The sequence below is a fragment of the Lepidochelys olivacea genome, assembly GCF_965140295.1.
Source record: "Lepidochelys olivacea isolate rLepOli2 genome assembly, chromosome: 1".
Classification (NCBI taxonomy): domain Eukaryota; kingdom Metazoa; phylum Chordata; order Testudines; family Cheloniidae; genus Lepidochelys; species Lepidochelys olivacea.
Window position 1 is genome coordinate 102,567,007 of NC_140411.1, and position 19,821 is coordinate 102,586,827.

Here is a 19,821-nt window from a genome sequence, read left to right on the forward strand (position 1 = left end):
AGACCCCTGGCTGCCTCTCTGGACCACCTCCTACCTTGCCCTATCTTGTGCCTCTGCCTCAGACTCCTGTTGGCTCACTGGGTATCAGCTACTCTTTCTTTAAGTCTCTTCCCAGGCTCGCTGCAGAGCTCCATAGTGCTTTCTGCCCAAGCAGTGAGTTCTGCTGCAGGAGAAGTTTGTGTTTCCCCTGGCAGGGCAGTTCCTGACTCAGCTGGAGTTTTCCTGCTCTCTGCAGGATACCCCTGCCCCTCCCCAGCATGGAGAATCCTAGAGGACTCACTTCCTCCCACTCTCCTTCCCATTGCCTTGGGCTACCTTCCTTCATGGAGGCTCTGTCTGCCATCAGTCCCACTCAGCATCCTGACTCCAGCCAGGCTTCTCTCACTGAGTCAGAGTCAGCAATCTACTTTTTCTTCCTGGTTAGCCCCAACAGGGCTGGGTTCAGTCCTTTTAACTCCCTCCTCTTGGTGTGACACCTATTGCCAGTATAGTAGGGCAAGGCTGATTGAGCCCACAGGTTCTTATTAACTCCTTCTAGCCCAGCATGGGTTTGGTACATCCCATCACAAACATCAGTAAACATTCTTGGTTGAATTGTCCAACTTTTACTGAAAACTTTTACCCAAAGAACAAACAAACAAGGCAATTTCTTTGACATGGTGATCTAACAGAGGAAAGCTGGCAATAGTTGACTTCATTGTTAATTACTGAATGTTACTATTATAAAATAAAGTTCTAGGAAGACGACCATTTTCATTGAGAATTGCACACGTTACTGTCTGATTCCTGCTCTGTCTTGATATGGATGGTGATGATGGTATGGACAGAGGCCTCAGGATCAAACAGCAAATCCACAAGAACTGGAACATAGAACAAAGTCCAGTTAGAACCACAGCACAAAAACCATCAATCTCCTACAGAAAAGGTCTCCACTAGAATTGGCTACAACATTTTTTGGGTCTGACAATGCATTTTTCATTGAAACAGCAACTTTCTGTAGAGATGTCGATTTTGATGACCTATTTAATGGAAAAGTTTCTGATGTGGACTCTCTGGTCAGTTAGGAGGATGAGGACCTCACTTTTCAATTTGAAAATGGGCATTTCAACAACATTCTGTTTTGTGAAAACTTTCAAAAGGTTTGGTTTTGGTTCCAATTCAGAATGAAAACAAATTTTGAAACCTTGAAGTCTTCATGAAACAAAATTGTTGGCCTCTGGCCAGCTCTAGTTTCTACATTTTTCTGACTGACCTAAATCCAGTATATCCTAGGTTCCCCCTGAATCCTTACCTTCCCCAATATCCTAGTTGGCACCCCTGATTTACTGCTTGTATCCTATCGGGACTCCTCTGTGACCCCACAGGAGATGCCATTATTCTAAAGGTGGCTCATCCAGTGCTCTTTTTTCAGAAGATGTTGGTTTGGAATACAGGCTCTGCAGCGGAGAACTGGAGAAGTTGCCAGTGTTTCAGGAGGGATGTGATGGATCCCTTTTAACATCTGAGAAAACCCCACCTGGGTACCTCAATGAGCTGCATCCCTCTAGATTCAGAGATACAAAACTGCACACAGTATAAGATCTCTTGTAATCAGTGGGAGCTTTGCCACTGATTTCAGTGGACACTGGATCTGAGCCCCATTTATTTATATTTCACTATTGTACTTGTAGGGCTTCTGGCTATTCCTGAGTTCTCTGATTTTAAGCTTTGCCACTATGACACGTTATATTAGAAATGCAGAAACTTCAAAATTCAGTGGTTTGAGTTATATCCTTTCTAACACCTCCTGGGTTTATAAATTTTGGGATGGAAATTTCAACAAAGCAGCATTGCTTGATGTGTTTTCCTGGTTGTGGGTCCAGCTCTACATATAAGCACAAATATTGTCACAGCTAAGGGAGATTCTCCTTTAGCTCAGAAGATAGCGGCTTGTACTTTTGGAGAAGGACCTGAATTTGATAAAGATTATGAATATTAAGTCTTTTGTAGTTCTGGATCCATTATACCAGCACTGACCATAATTGAGGTTCTTGCTCATTTTTGCATGTTTCTATTAGACAAAATGAGGCAAAGCTTACCACAGGAAGCAGCAGGCCATGACACATGGTGCTGGGTAAGGCCTGCATACTCGCTCCACCTCCTCAGTGGTGATACTGGCAACTGTCTGGATTGACAGTTCTGATTCTAATGGTAAAGACATGAAAGCTCAACCAAAGAGCAAAGGGCAGGGCAGAACTGCTGCATAAAGACAGAAATGACCTGGATCTTCACTGTCACCAGTCCTAGCTACCCTGGGGACTGCTGCATGATCACTTGCACATCCCAGAAGCCTTCCCACCCCCACTGCCAAGTTACTTGGAGAGCTCTGTCCTTATTCTTAAGCAACTTTCATTGAGCAGTCTGCTCTCATCTCATCTTGCACAAACTTTGAAAGCTGGATCTCTTTCTAAATGTCATGTTACTACTCCATGGGTGAGGGAGGGGGAGCAGTTAAATGCTTGTCTGGAGTAGATGGTAATGATTGATGGAATCATAAGTAAAAGCTACAAAAAGTCTGATTAAGTTATCTATGCCAGGGTAGTCCAACCTGTGACCCAGGGGCCACGTGTAAACCTCAAGCCTCTAAACTGGCCCTTGAAGGTGACTGTTTTAAGAAGAAACTCATATTTGATTATGAATGTAACAGTGTTATCTGAGCTGCACCCTGTGGTTTTTAAATGAAAATGCCTGAACTAGGGGAGAGTAGGTAGGGGGTACCACCTCCCCCATTTGCCTCCAGCCACCATCTGTAGCCCAAGGTACTCAGCAGCTCACCCAGTGGATTGGAGGGAGTAATTCTGGGTGATTTTTTGCCTGTTTCCCTGCTGAGCAGTAAGAGCCCCAGAGATAGAAGGATAGGTGCTCAACTCACTCTGCCTGAGTATAGGAGAGTTCCTAGCAATGGGTGGCTCCCTGCCCCAAACAGCCACCCAGGGCAGTCCAAGGGAGGTGTGGTGACGAGATGAGAAACTGAGCACCAGCAACAAGTTATGGCACCCTGATTCTCTACCCTGGTACAAGTTAGAGCAGGCCAAGGGTGTCTAACTTGTGCTAACTGCCAACCCTCTCCAAGAGACAGTGCAAGGTAGAGGAGCTTGCTTTGACCTGTGCTGGGGCAGAGAATCAGGAAGTCGTAACTGGTTACTAGTTCTCAGCTTGCAATCTAAATGCAATTGTCACGCAAGGGTTGACGTGCAGATACTGTGCCTGAAGTGAAGGATGGACATGTGCACTCACAGACAGGGATATGTAGATGTCTGTGTGTCAATGCCAAGGAAACACACTTGGTTTTAACCTGGAAGTCATTACTTACCACACTGCAATAAATCCATGGCTTTCTTTTCCACTAGGCTGTATTCCATATGCTGGATTATGATGTCTAGAGGTAAATAAAAAAAAATTAATGTCACAACATTTCATATCTTCCAGTGATAATGCCAAATTTGTTCTGCCACCAAACTCCTAATAATGAGGTGGATGTCTGGAAAGTAGTTTACTGCCAAATGAGCTAATATCTACAATGTCCTAGGGCAGGACTCCTCTGGGAGCAGACTGGGGCAGTTAGGGGTAATGCAGGAGATGTTAAGGCTCTAATATGTTTGTTCTATTTTTGCGTAAACTCTAGCGTTAAGCCCTTCAGGTGATGGAAATCAAGACTCTTGGAACTAAGGGATAAGCTCTTGCTGCTGTAGGAAACAGTCCTGAACTTGTTAAGGGTGGTGGTGGAAGGTGAAGGAGATCAAATAACTTAGTGTTTACCTACGAATATGCCAGCAGCTCTTCCTGAAGAAGTCCATGGGCTTCTGAGATACTCTTGGGCCTGGTGTAAGAAGCTCCATAGTCTTCCTGGGTATTGCTCAATCTGGAAAAAAACAAAATCTCAGATTAGTGAGGAGCAAACATCCCTTTAGTACCTATATTCCACGAGCCTATGCCTAGTGTCTATCAACAAACAATCCTTTCCAAATAAAACTTCTTAAGTATCTATAGTCACTGCCTGGATTACCCCCAAAGACTGGAAATGCCAGATGGTGATGGTGTGGAACTTCATGAACCATTCCAGGTGATGTACTGGAGGAGATGGAAGGCCCTCACAATTTAAAAATGAAGCTTGTTTGTTACCCTTCTTTCCCTCCTACACCACTGAAAAAGCACACAGAATGAAGGAAATCCCAGAGTTCTCTTACAAGGTGCTCACAGATAGTGTCCCAAGATTCCTGGTTGTCATTTAAGGTCCATCCCAAAAAGACTTTACACTCTTGTAAGGTGTCTGTAGAGCTCTACAAAAGATGAGACAGGAAGGGTTTCCAGAGTTAACAGAGATAAGTACTGATATTATTATCAAATAGGTGACAACTGAGAATGGAAATCCAGTTGAAATGAATGTTAAAGGGAGTGCTCAGTAGGCCATATGTTCCCCCTGGCTTTACCATACTTTTGTTCATAGCAATCACAGGGAAGTAGTCTGTTAGGGGCCATATAGTTGTCTGAGCCATTCATATCCCTCTCTTTCTGGTAATGGAATAGATTCTTAATTGCCACTCCACTATCGACCTGCACAGAATGTACGATAGCATGAAAACCAGGAGTCTTGTCACACTAGCATGAAACAGGTGAGATGATGCAGCCTAGGGAATTTAGCAGGAAAGTCTGAAGATTAGGGCTTGTAGTGTTGTGCTGTGGAATTTACGGCAGTGGCATTTACCTTGATCACATCAGGATGCTGGTGCTGCAGATTCAGCAGCAGTGGGACCATACTGCTGAGGACCTGCTCCTGCATGAGGGATTTACCTTTCCTGTTCAGAGCCCTGAGCAGATCTCCAAAAAGCTCAGTTGCAGCACTGCATATTTTGTGCCTCTCCTGTGAATGACAAAGCAAAGAAGCTCAACAAAGGGCATTTCCAGGCAATTTGCTGGGTGGTCACGGCATACTGCAAACCACGGAGAGAGAATGGTTTAACTTACCAAAACCAGACTCTGTCACCCATTTCTATTGATTAAATGGGTTAAAGAAAGGCATGGTCAAATGAGTACTAAAGCCAGAGCCAAGAACTCCCATTTGTTTCTATTTCATGTCTGTATGAGTACAGCTCATAGTATTTAGGGCCCAAAATACAGTCAAATAAGAGAGGGGTAAGATTCTAGTTTAAAGTGTTCTTTACTTTCCCTCTCCTGGGGTTTGGCCACTTATACTTTGAGGTTTTTGTGACCCATTGTGTGACCTTGGTTGTGTAAGGCATTGAACATCTGTGACCTGGTTTCCCCATCTACACAAATGGGAATAACAACATTTACCTACTGCACAGGGGTTCTGTGAAGCTTAATTAGTTAAAGTTTGTAAAGCATTTTGAAGATGAAAAGCTCTCTACCCTGTAAGTGCTAAATGTTACTGAATTAAGGCAATGGTAATATCCCCAGCATGTGCAGTATCCATGACAGATGCATGCGGGAGATGCACCACTCTCTGCTTAGGCATCTGCACACCCTGACAAGTAATACGCTGAGTGTGTGGTCTGTGTGTGTCTGTATGTGTATATAGAACACCAGGCCTTTTATTTTGTTGTCTGTGATCTGCGTATGACAATAATAGCAAACCCTGTAGTGTATTATTGCTTATACACTCTGGGCTTGATTTTGCGCTCTCAAAGATTTCATGCTGGTGTAACTCCATTAGCATTAGTGGATTACTCCTCATTTGCACCAGTGAGAATGCAGACACAGGCCCTTTATATTGCTTCAGTCCAATCAGATACGATTTTAGCCTGTCAGTATTTAGTCTTTGTCTCCTGTCCTTATGGGAGCAAGTCTCTTTTTTCCATCAGAAATTATTCTGACCAAACAGGAGTGTTCAGTTGCAACCAACACAGCACTAGACAAGAGTAGCAACAATGTTTGCTATAGAGTAAGATTTGGCTTCTATTTTTATTTGACATGCACACACAAGCTTTAACCCTCCCCACCAAAAAGGTTTAACCACACTCACTTCAACAGTCTCCCCCACCATTGTGCCTTACCTCAGCCAGGAATGGGTGAAGCTGTCTGGCAGTTTTCACAAATTCTGTGCCAAGATGGCCCTTGTGCTTGTGGTGGGTGACAATTTTGGTAGCAGCCTCAAAAGCCATCAGAATTACCTTCTCCTCAGGGTCATTAAAAGTCTCCAGGATATCAGTAAGCAGGGCTTTGACTTCTTTCTGCTGCATGAAATGGAAACTTGCTCAAATCCCTACAAGTATAATAAGGATCTCACAATCCCATAGCCATTTCTTCTAAAATGTGTGGAAAGGAAGATACCCTCTGCTTCAGCTACAGGGGGATGAGAACCTTTGCTGTATATCTGGGTATTAGAGACAATGAGGAACAGTTATTTTTCTCCTTGAAGATTCATGGGCAGCTGCTGTGACCTTGCCAGGTATCGCTCACTGAATCCTGACTCCCTCCAGCACTTCTTATTCTAATTTGGCAGAGGTGTGGTTTGTTTCATTGCTTTCATGGTAGGTTTAAATATCCTTGACATTCCTCTAGAGTTTGGTTTAATGTATAAATGAGCATCACTCACCTTCTGCAGGTGAAGTGCAACATTTCCAAGTCCAAGAAGACCAAGCCAACGGACAGTAGGACTTGGGTCAATGTGCCAGTTCTTCAGGTGGCCCAGAATATATTGCTGTTTTAATGTCACATATGTGGACTCAGTAGAGAGAAGCTAAAGAGGCAGAACACATAATAAGTAGTTGACAGGCAAATAGAGAGATTTTCCTATGGGTCATATCAGATATAAAACTTCCTGGACTCAATTCTCTGTTGCCATGCACCTTATATGGTCATTTTAGGCCAGAGCAAAGTGGAGGTAAATCACACCAAATCAGAATGGCAATGTTTTATGCCCACTTTGCATTGGTATAAATGACTATACAAGGCGCAGGGCAATGGAGAGATTCTACCCATGGGTCAGCTGAGACGTTGATGCAAATGACCCATTACTTCACTGAGCTAGCCTGAAAGTGAGCAGTTCCCAAGAATCCCAAACATTCACAACAGATAAGAGTCTTACCCCAGTGAACAAGGCCATTGCAGTCAGCTTCTGTTTGTCATCCCCGTGGTGCAGGAGAGGGGACACCTTGGTAAACACGGCAAAATCCAGGCTCCGGTGGTGTTTTACAATGGCTCTGTAGAACACATATCAAAACTTTTACTAATGGGGGAGAAAGAGTAAACAAGCCAAGGACTAGAGGATACTCCAGACAGAAACTGTGTTGGCCAGCACAGCCAGAGGAACTCAACACTCCAATCACTTACCTAGCCAGAAGGAGAACTCCTTCTAGGTAAGTCTCTGGCACAGATAAAAGGTCCCAGCCTCCTGCCAGAGTCACAGATTGCATCAAAGAGGATTTTTCTCTTTTAATGACAGCTTTCAGAGCCTCCACTGCACAGCTAAATTCCGGACATGAGAGTGATAGATGATATTTGGAGACACACCAAAACATAAATTTTGTTATGCAAAGCAATTGAAGGGCTAAACTTGTGTTTTTAATTTTTGTTTTTAAAATTTGTATCTGTTTTTAGGGGTTGTGTCAATTTAACATTTGTATTATTGATTTGTATTTATTGATTGTATTATGTGCAATGGCCTATGGCTAAGATGCTAAGTTAATAAACTAATATAATTAAGCCCTCAGTACCATTCTCATGCACATCTCCTATTATAAATGAGACTGATCCCACCTTTTTCACCACATGGTGTATTGTACTGGATAGAGTGAGAATTATGTGACTGGCGTCTTAAAGACTTATTCAAATGGTTACGAGTATATGTCACCCTACAAGGGAGTGGCTGGACTGGTCAAGAAATATGGCTAATGTAGACTTTATTTGGTTCCAATAGGACAGGCCTGTGTTTTTTGGAGCCAAAATTCCTGGGGTCTATGCCTTCACATGACACATGTGTGCAGCATAGATAACACTGATGTTTGCATGTTTGTTACATTTGTAGCCCTGGTATACAGCCAAGATATCAATCCTATGAGCAGCACCATACTAAAGTGCAATAAGTGTTGAGCAAAACCCGTCTGTTTAGGTATGTGTGGGATTTGTGCCCTTTGAGGTTTACTTTGAATTTTTAGTACACCTGAACTTGAACCCCTAAGTATTTGCCTTTCTGAGTCAGGGAAGGCTAGCGGGTAGTCCCACTTCTCCCCTGTTTCATAGCAAGCATCTGCTGGGGATCATCCTGTCCCCATGCTAATTAAGCTAAGGAAAGGAATGCTGAGGATGACTTATCTTTTGAAGGCAAACTGTCTTTTTTGCGCTTTTTTTTTTTTTTACCCTAACCAAGAAAAAACACAAACATTCCTGCTGAATGTCCTTTTGGGGGTTTGGTTCATCTCAAACAAAAACCCCAAATGAAATTCAAAGGAGTAAGAAACTCCAAAAAACATAATTGGAAGAAAGCTCCAGTATTTACTGGAAACCCAGTGAAGCAAGATCAGCTGAGTGACACAGAGCTCACCTCCCTAGATTATCCCTGGCCTGGCACACTATGTTAGAAACATTTCTCTTTTCTTTTCGGTTCTTTTAATGCAGCATCTTATGGCTTTTTAATGTTTTTGTTAATTAATTGTTGGCACCCAGTGCCTAAGGCCATTTACGCAAATAAATAAGCAGAGAAGGCAGAGGGTACAGGTATCAAAATGAAAACAAACAGAAGAGATGAAGCAGGAGAGATTCTATTTCCAGACATTCTAATACTTTGCTTGTTATCTGCATGTAAAAAATCATACGTCGATTAACCTCCTCCCACCCCATCTTCCAAAGAACATTCATTAAATATTGATACTGTTTCTTTTGCATTAATTAAAGCCTCTTATCTCAAACCCATCAGGGAGCCTTAAGAGATTGCTCTGTTAGAAGTATTCTTCCAGGAGATAGGCCTGACTGGGGAATTGTCTTTTAAGTGGGGTGTCCTAAACACTCTCCTCAGAATTTCCCTATTTAGATCATCCCATAGGAGAGTTTCTAAATCAGAAGTTCCTCATAGTTTGAGAACCTCTGCACTAGGGGCTGTGGATTACCACGGAGACGTTGATGGTGGTGGTTCACGGAAATAGGATAATCTGCCTAATTAGCACCTTATCAGAAATTACCTCACAAAGCTGGATGTTTGGAACCTGTCCTCCCAGCCACACACAACCTTTGGGAGGCTCACCAGGTAATGCAGTTGAATGATCAGGAAGATTAACACAGATACATAAAAGGCATCCATAGGCACTGTGCACTCTTTATTACTGAATATTATGCACAGGGCCCTTGTTGCCTGAAAAAGATAAAAATTAGACACAAATTTAACTCTAAAATCCTCCATTTTCCTCTCAACGTTTCTTTTTCTCTGCCACAAATATGCTTTGTTCCTCTCCTGGCTCACAGTAAATCACAGAAGATGGAACTGTGTCCCCTGAAATATTGTCATTAGAGCAGCCAGTACACTGCACTGCCATGCTACAAAGGCCCAACTTTGATTTGCATCCCGGGTTACTTGTTTCATAAACTGCAGGGTCTGGCTGTACTGAGGAAGTGTGAGAGTCATAGAATCATAGAATATCAGGGTTGGAAGGGACCCCTGAAGGTCATCTAGTCCAACCCCCTGCTCGAAGCAGGACCAATTCCCAGTTAAATCATCCCAGCCAGGGCTTTGTCAAGCCTGACCTTAAAAACCTCTAAGGAAAGAGATTCTACCACCTCCCTAGGTAACGCATTCCAGTGTTTCACCACCCTCTTAGTGAAAAAGTTTTTCCTAATATCCAATCTAAACCTCCCCCACTGCAACTTGAGACCATTACTCCTCGTTCTGTCATCTGCTACCATTGAGAACAGTCTAGAGCCATCCTCTTTGGAACCCCCTTTCAGGTAGTTGAAAGCAGCTATCAAATCCCCCCTCATTCTTCTCTTCTGCAGGCTAAACAATCCCAGCTCCCTCAGCCTCTCCTCATAAGTCATGTGTTCTAGACCCCTAATCATTTTTGTTGCCCTTCGCTGGACTCTCTCCAATTTATCCACATCCTTCTTGTAGTGTGGGGCCCAAAACTGGACACAGTACTCCAGATGAGGCCTCACCAATGTCCAATAGAGGGGAACGATCACGTCCCTCGATCTGCTCGCTATGCCCCTACTTATACATCCCAAAATGCCATTGGCCTTCTTGGCAACAAGGGCACACTGCTGACGCATATCCAGCTTCTCGTCCACTGTCACCCCTAGGTCCTTTTCCGCAGAACTGCTGCCTAGCCATTCGGTCCCTAGTCTGTAGCGGTGCATTGGATTCTTCCATCCTAAGTGCAGGACCCTGCACTTATCCTTATTGAACCTCATCAGATTTCTTTTGGCCCAATCCTCCAATTTGTCTAGATCCTTCTGTATCCTATCCCTCCCCTCCAGCGTATCTACCACTCCTCCCAGTTTAGTATCATCCGCAAATTTGCTGAGAGTGCAATCCACACCATCCTCCAGATCATTTATGAAGATATTGAACAAAACCGGCCCCAGGACCGACCCTTGGGGCACTCCACTTGATACCGGCTGCCAACTAGACATGGAGCCATTGATCACTACCCGTTGAGCCCGACAATCTAGCCAGCTTTCTACCCACCTTATAGTGCATTCATCCAGCCCAAACTTCCTTAACTTGCTGACAAGAATACTGTGGGAGACCGTGTCAAAAGCTTTGCTAAAGTGAAGATACAATACATCCACTGCTTTCCCTTCATCCACAGAACCAGTAATCTCATCATAAAAGGCAATTAGATTAGTCAGGCATGACCTTCCCTTGGTGAATCCATGCTGGCTGTTCCTGATCACTTTCCTCTCATGCAAGTGCTTCAGGATTGATTCTTTGAGGACCTGCTCCATGATTTTTCCAGGGACTGAGGTGAGGCTGACTGGCCTGGATCCTCCCTGGATCCTCCTCCTTCCCTTTTTTAAAGATTGGCACTACATTAGCCTTTTTCCAGTCATCCGGGACTTCCCCCGTTTGCCACGAGTTTTCAAAGATAATGGCCAATGGCTCTGCAATCACAGCCGCCAAATCCTTCAGCACTCTCGGATGCAACTCGTCTGGCCCCATGGACTTGTGCACGTCCAGCTTTTCTAAATAGTCCCTAACCACCTCTATCTCCACAGAGGGCTGGCCATCTCTTCCCCATTTTGTGATGCCCAGCGCAGCAGTCTGGGAGCTGACCTTGTTCGTGAAGACAGAGGCAAAAAAAAGCATTGAGTACATTAGCTTTTTCCACATCCTCTGTCACTAGGTTGCCTCCCTCATTCAGTAAGGGGCCCACACTTTCCTTGGCTTTCTTCTTGTTGCCAACATACCTGAAGAAACCCTTCTTGTTACTTTTGACATCTCTTGCTAGCTGCAGCTCCAGGTGCGATTTGGCCCTCCTGATATCATTCCTACATGCCCGAGCAATATTTTTATACTCTTCCCTGGTCATATGTCCAACCTTCCACTTCTTGTAAGTCCTAAAAAGAGAAGTGCCAGAACGTAGTTCTGGAACTCTCATTCCTACGTGATACTACCAGAAGTATCAGAATGCTCTCCAAAAGTGCCAGAGTGGCATTCTGGAGCATTCCAGTATGACATGAGCTTTTCTCAGTCTGCTTCACAATGATCCCCTCGTTGAATGAGTAGCTTATGTCATGACCCTACAAAAGGACTCATGTTCCGTGCTCCTGTAAGAAGGTTAATGGCTTGGGTGAGGAGAGAGACAAAGCAGGAAAAGATGAGGAAGCTGTCATGGCTTTGGCAAGGACATGAAGGACCTCTCTCCTGTTTCCCTGTGCCGTCATGGAGCTCTCTCTCTCCAAACTCAGACATACAGTACTGAGCATAAAATTGTACATTTCTTTCTTGGTGGAGAGAGGCCTTACCTTGTTGCAATAGTAACATGGACCCTTCTGCCATTTTGCTGGCCTGGGGGTTGTTTGGCTATCCAGCTAAATTAAGACCAGCTCTACAGCAGGAGCATTTTGACAGTATATATACCAGTATACTATACCAGCAAAGAGCTCCTAAAGGGGATGCAGCTCATACCAGCAAAACTGTGCTTTTGCCAGCACAGCGTCTTGCTGCCCTCCTGAGAGATCTAACCTATGCTGGTAAAAGTGCAGTTTTACTGTTATAATTACATTCAGACCTGGGGCTTTTGCTCACACAACTATGTCAGTTAGAGCTCACTGCTCATCGTACCCCCAGCTGACATAGCTATGTCAGCAAAAGTTTAGATCTGGGTTAAATTTCATCCCTTTCAACAAACACGGACCGGGCCTTGCAGCAAAAGTCCAAACAAGAAATCTACCCTTTCCCAGGGTTCTTCCATCTCCAGTGGGCCCAGACTCTTCAAGCCCAAACGTAACGATCCAAGCCCAAACATAAACAAAAGTCCCCACAAATAATACCTGACCCAGTCTTCAGCCACTCTGGTCTCAGGCTCTCTGCAATGTTTACAATGAAGTCCCATACCAATGCAGTGGAGAGAGATGAGGAGGTAAAGGGGAGATTTTGACCAGCCTCTACTGCAGGTTGAGACCCTAAACGTACCCAAATGTACTATCCATCATTAAGGACCCCAGTTCCAAAATGCAAAGCAGACCAATTTCCCTTACCCTTGGTTTCTCCTTCCTTGCTGCTCAGCTCTGGAAAGGCTGCAGCAGTAAAAGCCACCATCCAAGAGCTGTCCTAGAAAGACCCAGCAGCAGATCATGCTCTCTAGGTCTCTCCCTCTTCCAAGGGATGAGAGCTCCCTGCACAGGGTGCCATGAAGTATATAACTCCTAGGTAGCCATATAGACAAGCCCAGAAGCTGGGGGTAAGAGGGTAATATTTGGGTTATGACTTACAGCTAGAGGCAAAAGAGAGGCATTATCCTCAAAGCTACTTCTTGACTCAGAGGTTTCACTCTTCATGAGGCAGGGTCTTCTTTTCAGCATCTCCAGGAGCTCAGCAAGCACCCGGAGGCTGGCACTTTTTTTGGCTCTGCCTAGGGCCTCCCAGAGGTGACTGACATGGCTGCGGATTCGAGAACACGGGAATATGTGATTTACAGGATCTCTTCACAGTCCCACTGTGCTAGTAAGCAGAGCTATGCCTGTGAGTGGAGGTCAGGGAAGGAACTGGACCTTAGTTCTGGAGTAGCACCGTTGGGAGCTGAGGCATAAGTTTAGTAAGTGGGATCATGTAGTCTTCAGTAGAAAGAATTGCTGTCCTTCAAAAGGGCGTGGAGGAACACCCTCAGAGCAGAAGGCACTCTGGGTCTGCATCATAGCAGAGTTTACAGGGATTATCAGACTTTTGCTGCTCTATTTGGTTTTCTTGTTTTTAATTACAAACACTATTTTACATATAAGAGAGTCATTGGGATTAACTCTATTGTATTCAGCATCCTGTTCCTCCTATCTCTCCATCTATGGGGAAGTGGATTGAGATGAGATTCCATCCCTGTCCTCACTCAGTTTTGGAACCATGAAGGAGAGCAGTGCAGCAATTTTACCTGTCACATGGGAGTGAGAGTCTCAGTAGGGCTGAGACTACTTCTCTTGTGTGCTTTTCAGCTAGTAAACACACAGCCCCCACAGCTGCCTGTCTGGCACTGGCCTCCTGGGTAGCCTGCAGGTGGAAATAAATAATATCCATGATCTCTGGCACCTGTAAGGAAATAATAAAACTGATTTAGAGACTGTTTCTTCTGTGGTTTCATTCCCCTTCCAGTTTATGTCTGAATGTAGCAATTATGAGTGTCTGGGTGGGACTGATTCACGGTGCTACAGAATACTCCCTGCTGAAAAACAAACAAAGCAACTCCAGGGATCAGAACTAAAGGCCTTATGCCACAAGGTGATGAGAATATCCTGTGCACCCTCAACTTCCATCAGTTTCAACAGGAATTGAGGGCACTAAGCATTTTGCAAGATTAGGCCCTGATAGATAGACAAACAAAGGGCATATATGGGAAGATTTGCTAATCCAGTTCATTGAGTGTCACCATTGTAATTGCTGGGCTTCTGAGTAATCCTGATCTCATGTGACAATTTACATAATGATTGCCCAATGGCCATTTATAATTAGCAAAAGTTGAATCTTTAAGGGTTTAGATACTTTTATCAGATACGCATCCAAAATGTGGACACTCATTCAAACTATCTGAACCTCCTGTGTCTGCAAAACTGGATTTAAGAGCTTGAACATTGGGTTCCTTACAGGATTTCTGATAGCTCCTGCCTCTGTTGAGTCTGGAAATACTATGAATGTGGTTTTTCTTGCATTATTTTGGCTTCTAGTCCCATCCAGATCTAGAAAATGCAAAGATGCAGTGAAAATGAAAAACAGTGAAAAGAAATAAAAGTCAAGCAAACTATCTCAATTCCCTAAAAATGCTTTGTTTAAGGTTTGGACGATCAATTTGCTGACCCCAATTTACAACTGGTATTTCAGATGCATTTTCCTGTTTTGTAGACTATTATTTTATACAAACAGGACACAAATACTCATAGAAAGACATAGGAAGGATTTGCTCATCTATCTTTTAAGCAGGGACTGCACAGTCCTTGAGGAAAGAGTTTGGATTATCTTTTAAAAAAGATGATTCTGAGCCTGTGCTCCAGGCTTCAAACTTGTAAAGAGAAAGACAACTCAGAGACTCTAAAGAATGCAGATTCCATCTTCTAGATCCAGAAAAGATCATTCTAACTTTCCCAACCTCTTACCTTTTCCTTCATATTGTGCCTGTGCTCTTTCAGGACTGAGGTCAACATTACTGCAGCTGCCTGAGCATTGGTTTTCACTGTGTCTCTCAGACCAGCCACAGCTACAAGGATCTGGCTGGTAACTATAGCCAGGGGATCAGATTCCTCATAGATCTGATGGAAACAGGGAAAAGCCTTTTGTAAATAAAAACATAAGAATGGCCATACTAGGTCAGACCAATGGTTCATCTAAGCCCAGTATTCTGTCTTGTGGATAAATTGGAGAGAGTCCAGCGAAGGGCAACAAAAATGATTAGGGGACTGGAACACATGAGTTATGAGGAGAGGCCGAGGGAGCTGGGATTGTTTAGCCTGCAGAAGAGAAGAATGAGGGGGGATTTGATAGCTGCTTTCAACTACCTGAAAGGGGGTTCCAAAGAGGATGGCTCTAGACTGTTCTCAATGGTAGCAGATGACAGAACGAGGAGTAATGGTCTCAAGTTGCAGTGGGGGAGGTTTAGATTGGATATTAGGAAAAACTTTTTCACTAAGAGGGTGGTGAAACACTGGAATGCGTTACCTAGGGAGGTGGTAGAATCTCTTTCCTTAGAGGTTTTTAAGGTCAGGCTTGACAAAGCCCTGGCTGGGATGATTTAACTGGACCGCTTTGAGCAGGGGGTTGGACTAGATGACCTTCTGGGGTCCCTTCCAACCCTGATATTCTATGATTCTATGATTCTATGACAATGCCGGATGCGTCAATGGGAATGAACAGAACAGGGCAATCATCAAGTGATCCATCCCCTGTTGTCCAGTCCCAGCTTCTGGCAGTTAGAGGCTTATGGACACCCAGAGCATGGGGTTGCATCCTTGACCATATCAGCTAATAGCCATTGATGGTCCTATCCTCCACAAATTTATCCAGTGCTTTTCTAAACCCAGTTATATTTTTGGCCTTCATAACATCTCCTGGCAACGAGTTCCCTGGGTTGAGTGTGCACTGTCTGAAGAGGTACTTCCTTATGTTTGTTTTAAACCTCCTGCCTATTAATTTCTTAATTAATTCCCCTGGTTCTTGTGATATGTGAAGGGGTAAATAACACTTCCTTATTCACTTTCTCTTCACCAGTCATGATTTTATAGACCTCTATTATATCCCCCCTTAGTCATCTCTTTTCCAAGCTGACTAGTCCCAGTCATTTTAATCTCGCCTCAGATGGAAGCTGTTCTAATTCTAATAATTTTTGTTGCCCTTCTCTGTATTTTTTCCAATTTCTAATCCATCTTTTTTGAGATGGGGTGACCAGAACTGTATTCAGTGTTCAAGGTGTGGGTATACCATGGATTTAGTAGTGGCATTTACTATCTTATCTCTCTCTTTCCTAATAGTTCCTAACATTCTGTTAGCTTTAATGACTGCCACTGAACATGAGCAGATGTTTTCAGAGAACTATCCACAAAGACTCCAAGATCTCTTTCTTGAGGGAAACAGCTATTTTAGACCCCATCATTATGAATGTATAGTTGCAATTATGTTTTCCAAAGTGCATTACTTTGCATTTATCAACACTGAATTTCATCTGCCAGTTTGTTACTCAGTCACATGGCATTGTGAGATCCCTTTGTAAATCTTTGCAGTCTGCTTTGGACTTAACTGTTTTGAGTAATTTTGTATCATCTGTAAACTTTGCCAGCTCACTGTTTACCTCTTTTTCCAGATCATTTATTAATATGTTCAACAGCACTGATCCCACTACAGATCCCTGGGGAAACCACTATTTACCTCTCTCCATTCTGAAAAGTGACCATTTATTCCTACCCTTTGTTTCCTGTCTTTTAACTTTTACTGATCCATGAGAGGCTTCCCTCTTATTCCATAGCTCCTTACTTTGTTTATAAGCCTTGGTAGGGAACCTTGTCAAAGGCTTTCTGAAAGTCCAAATACACTATATCCATTGGATCACTCCTGTCCACATATTTGTTGACCCCCTCAAAGAATTCTAATAGACTGGTGAGGCATGATTTCCTTGTATAAAAGCCATGCTGACTCTTCCCCAACAAATCATGTTCATTTAACTGTCTGATAATTCTGTTCTTTACTATAGTTTCAACCAATTTGTCTGATGCTGAAATTAGGCTTACCAGCCTGTAATTGCCAGGATTGCCTAAGGAGCCCTTTTAAAAAATTGGAGTACTTGTGGCACCTTAGAGACTAACCAATTTATTTGAGCAAATCAATTGGTTAGTCTCTAAGGTGCCACAAGTACTCCTTTTCTTTTTGAGAATACAGACTAACACGGCTGTTACTCTGAAACCTTTAAAAAATTGGTGTCACATTAGCTTTCCTGAAGTCATCTGGTACAGAAGCTGATTTAAGTGATAGGTTACATATCACAGTTAGTAGTTCTGCAGTTTCATATTTGAGTTCCTTCAGATGACAGACATCACCTTTATGCAAAGGACTGATACTAGCAGGAGTCTAGTTAAAGCCCTGAGTTGGAAAGGAAGTTTCCTTCCTGGTGTCAGATGAGTTATAAAATCTCACAGCAGGCTTGCTTAATCTTTAATATCATATTTATAGAATGGCTTGAACTGTATGAGATAGGTGTACAAAAAGAAGGCCCAGAGCATGCAGGATAAGTGTGTGGAGGGAGAATGGGCTAGTAGCATGCATATGAGGGCCAGAAACGTGCAGGAATAGATGTGTGAAGATAAGGGCCAGAGCATGCAGGGAAATGTGTGCATAGAGAGAACCTTGTTGTATGTAGGGTTAAGTGGGCAGAGAAAGATCCTGGAGTGAGCAGAGAGTTGACCAGGAGCATACAAACAAGATGCTCTGAGCATGTGGGAATAAACAGGCCAAGCGAAGGCGTGGGGCATGCAGAGAAAGGGCCAGAGCATGAGAGGCAAAGAAGCAGGGGTGAAAGGGGCATGGTCTTGGGCGGAAGGGGCGGGGCTCGGGTCAGCCTCCCCCAGCCAGCCCATCCGCACTGCCTGGCCTGCGCTGCCCGGGGCTCCAGCACTGATTTAAAAGGGTCCAGGGCTCTAGCTGCTGTTGCGGTAGCGGCGGCCGCAGCTGGGAGCTCCAGGCCCTTTTAAATTCTAGCCCTGGGGCAGCTGCCCCTTTTACCCCCACCCATCAGCGGCCCGTTAAAGCGCTGCTACAGCAGCACTTTAAGGAGGGTCCTTTGCCGTGGCAGTGCTTTAACATCTGCTGCATACAGGCTGGTACCAGCTTCTTACCGGTACGCTGTATCAGCCCGTACCAGCCCACTTTTACCCTGCAAAGAAGCCATGATTTGCATAATAAATGGTGAATGTTTGTACCTCACAGTTGCTCTTCTCTTCCTGCTGTGGGGAGACATCTGTATTAAAACCGAGATATGTCTTTGTGCTTTTCCCTTGTGCACTGATATTCTCTTTTTCCTCCTCCTGCTGCAGGGTGATGCTCTCTGCCTCCTCCATTATAATCCTGGGCTCTGGCTCTAGTTCACCAGTTAGACCTTTCTCCTGCACCACTGTGCATCTGATTTTCCTTTTCAGCACACAGCGTCTCTCCTTCCCATGAACAATGTGCTGAGATGTTTCAGAAGTTGCCTGCTGCTGTTGGTTCACAGTGTTTGCCTCATTCCCCACGCGCAGCTGTATATTTTCATCTAAGAAGATGATCTCTGGCTCTCTGGTGGGAACCTTCTCCAGCTCCAAATAGATAATATAGGTTGTTTTGATGAATTTCTTTCTAGCTAACGCCATCCTACAAGCAAGACAGAAAGAAAATCCACCCATTTTTATTCCTTCCACAGAGAGACAGTGTGGTCTAGTGAAAACGTATGAGACTGAGAGCCAGAAGCTCCTTTTTCTAATTCTAGCTCTGCCACTGTCTAACTATGTGTAGCCTTCGGTGCATACTTTTGGCCAGAATTTCCAAACTTGGGTGCCATTGACTTCAATGGAAATTGTGGATACTCAGCATCTCTGATAATCAATGTAGGAACACAGGAAATGCCAGATTGGATCATACCTAGGGTCCAATTACTTAGTATCCTGTCTCCGACAGTGGTCAGCACCAGCTGCTTAAGAGGAAGGTGCAAAAACCCTGTAGTAGGTAGATGTGGGGTAGTCTGGCCTCCACATTATGTCTCATCCGAATCTCTAATAGTTAGAGATGGGTTTAAACTCAGCAAGGTTTTCTATCCCTTCCAACATTTTTATCATCAATTATGATAACTTCAGGCATTCAAGTTTGAAATGTTGGCCCTAAATTATTGATGCCTCAGTTTCCTGTTTGTAAAATGGAGATAAGAATTCTTATCTACTTATCATGCAGGGCTGTTAATTAATGTTGTTTTATCTATGTGGTAAATTTAAACCTTTCTCTTTATGTTAGTAACCTACATTTCTACCAGCAGGTATACTTTGGTCATGAGAATGTCTTTGTTTTCAAATATTAATTTATATTAATTAAAAGTTGATATACCAAGACAATCTTTGCCTAAAAATATTTCCTATTTGTTTCAAATTCAAAGCGACACACTGACTAACATGCGGTGGAGATAAGATTACACAGACTTTCCAAAAATATTAGAAGCCGCCATTAATGATTAACATTTTATTTTGCTTTGGAACAGTTGAGCTCACATATGGTACCTCATTTTGACACTGGAAGCATCTAACAGCCATTTCTTCATCCAGACAAGGCCTAGAGTTTCAGGAATTCAAATTCTCACTTCACGAATCATGTAGTTCAAAACTCTAAGCTTAAAATTTAATGTTTTTTAATTGCCATTCCCGGGGACAACACTGTCTGCTCAAATAGTGGATATGTTCAGGTGAAGAATTTTCCCAGTTATATCCACTGTAAGAATTTTACTTCAAATTCTGTGTCCCAGCCAGGAAACTGAGAGCTACCTCACAAAATCTGGCATTCAAAAAAGTCTTAGCCTGGGGAAGGCTGGCTGCTGCTGGCAAACAACCTTGAGGATGGCATCAACCTGGTAAATATCACCTGGAAGCTACAGCACTGGGGGGAAGCAGCCAAGTGAAAACTGCATGAGT

At 43.6% G+C, this 19,821-nt stretch overlaps 1 protein-coding gene across 1 annotated transcript; it reads right to left on the reverse strand.

Annotated features, from left to right (window-relative positions):
- Nucleotides 1-755: 755 nt before the first annotated feature.
- LOC311517706 (maestro heat-like repeat-containing protein family member 6) lies at nucleotides 756-18,519 on the reverse strand (the record flags this gene model as incomplete). Its single annotated transcript, XM_084622772.1, has 15 exons — nucleotides 756-860; nucleotides 2,079-2,184; nucleotides 3,353-3,418; nucleotides 3,799-3,901; nucleotides 4,227-4,319; nucleotides 4,745-4,900; nucleotides 6,054-6,233; nucleotides 6,596-6,739; nucleotides 7,088-7,202; nucleotides 7,333-7,467; nucleotides 9,177-9,346; nucleotides 12,925-13,093; nucleotides 13,575-13,729; nucleotides 14,788-14,940; nucleotides 18,094-18,519. The coding sequence occupies 15 exons, from the start codon at nucleotides 18,517-18,519 to the stop codon at nucleotides 839-841; spliced, it is 2,193 nt and encodes a 730-aa protein (XP_084478898.1). The 3' UTR covers nucleotides 756-838.
- Nucleotides 18,520-19,821: the final 1,302 nt, after the last annotated feature.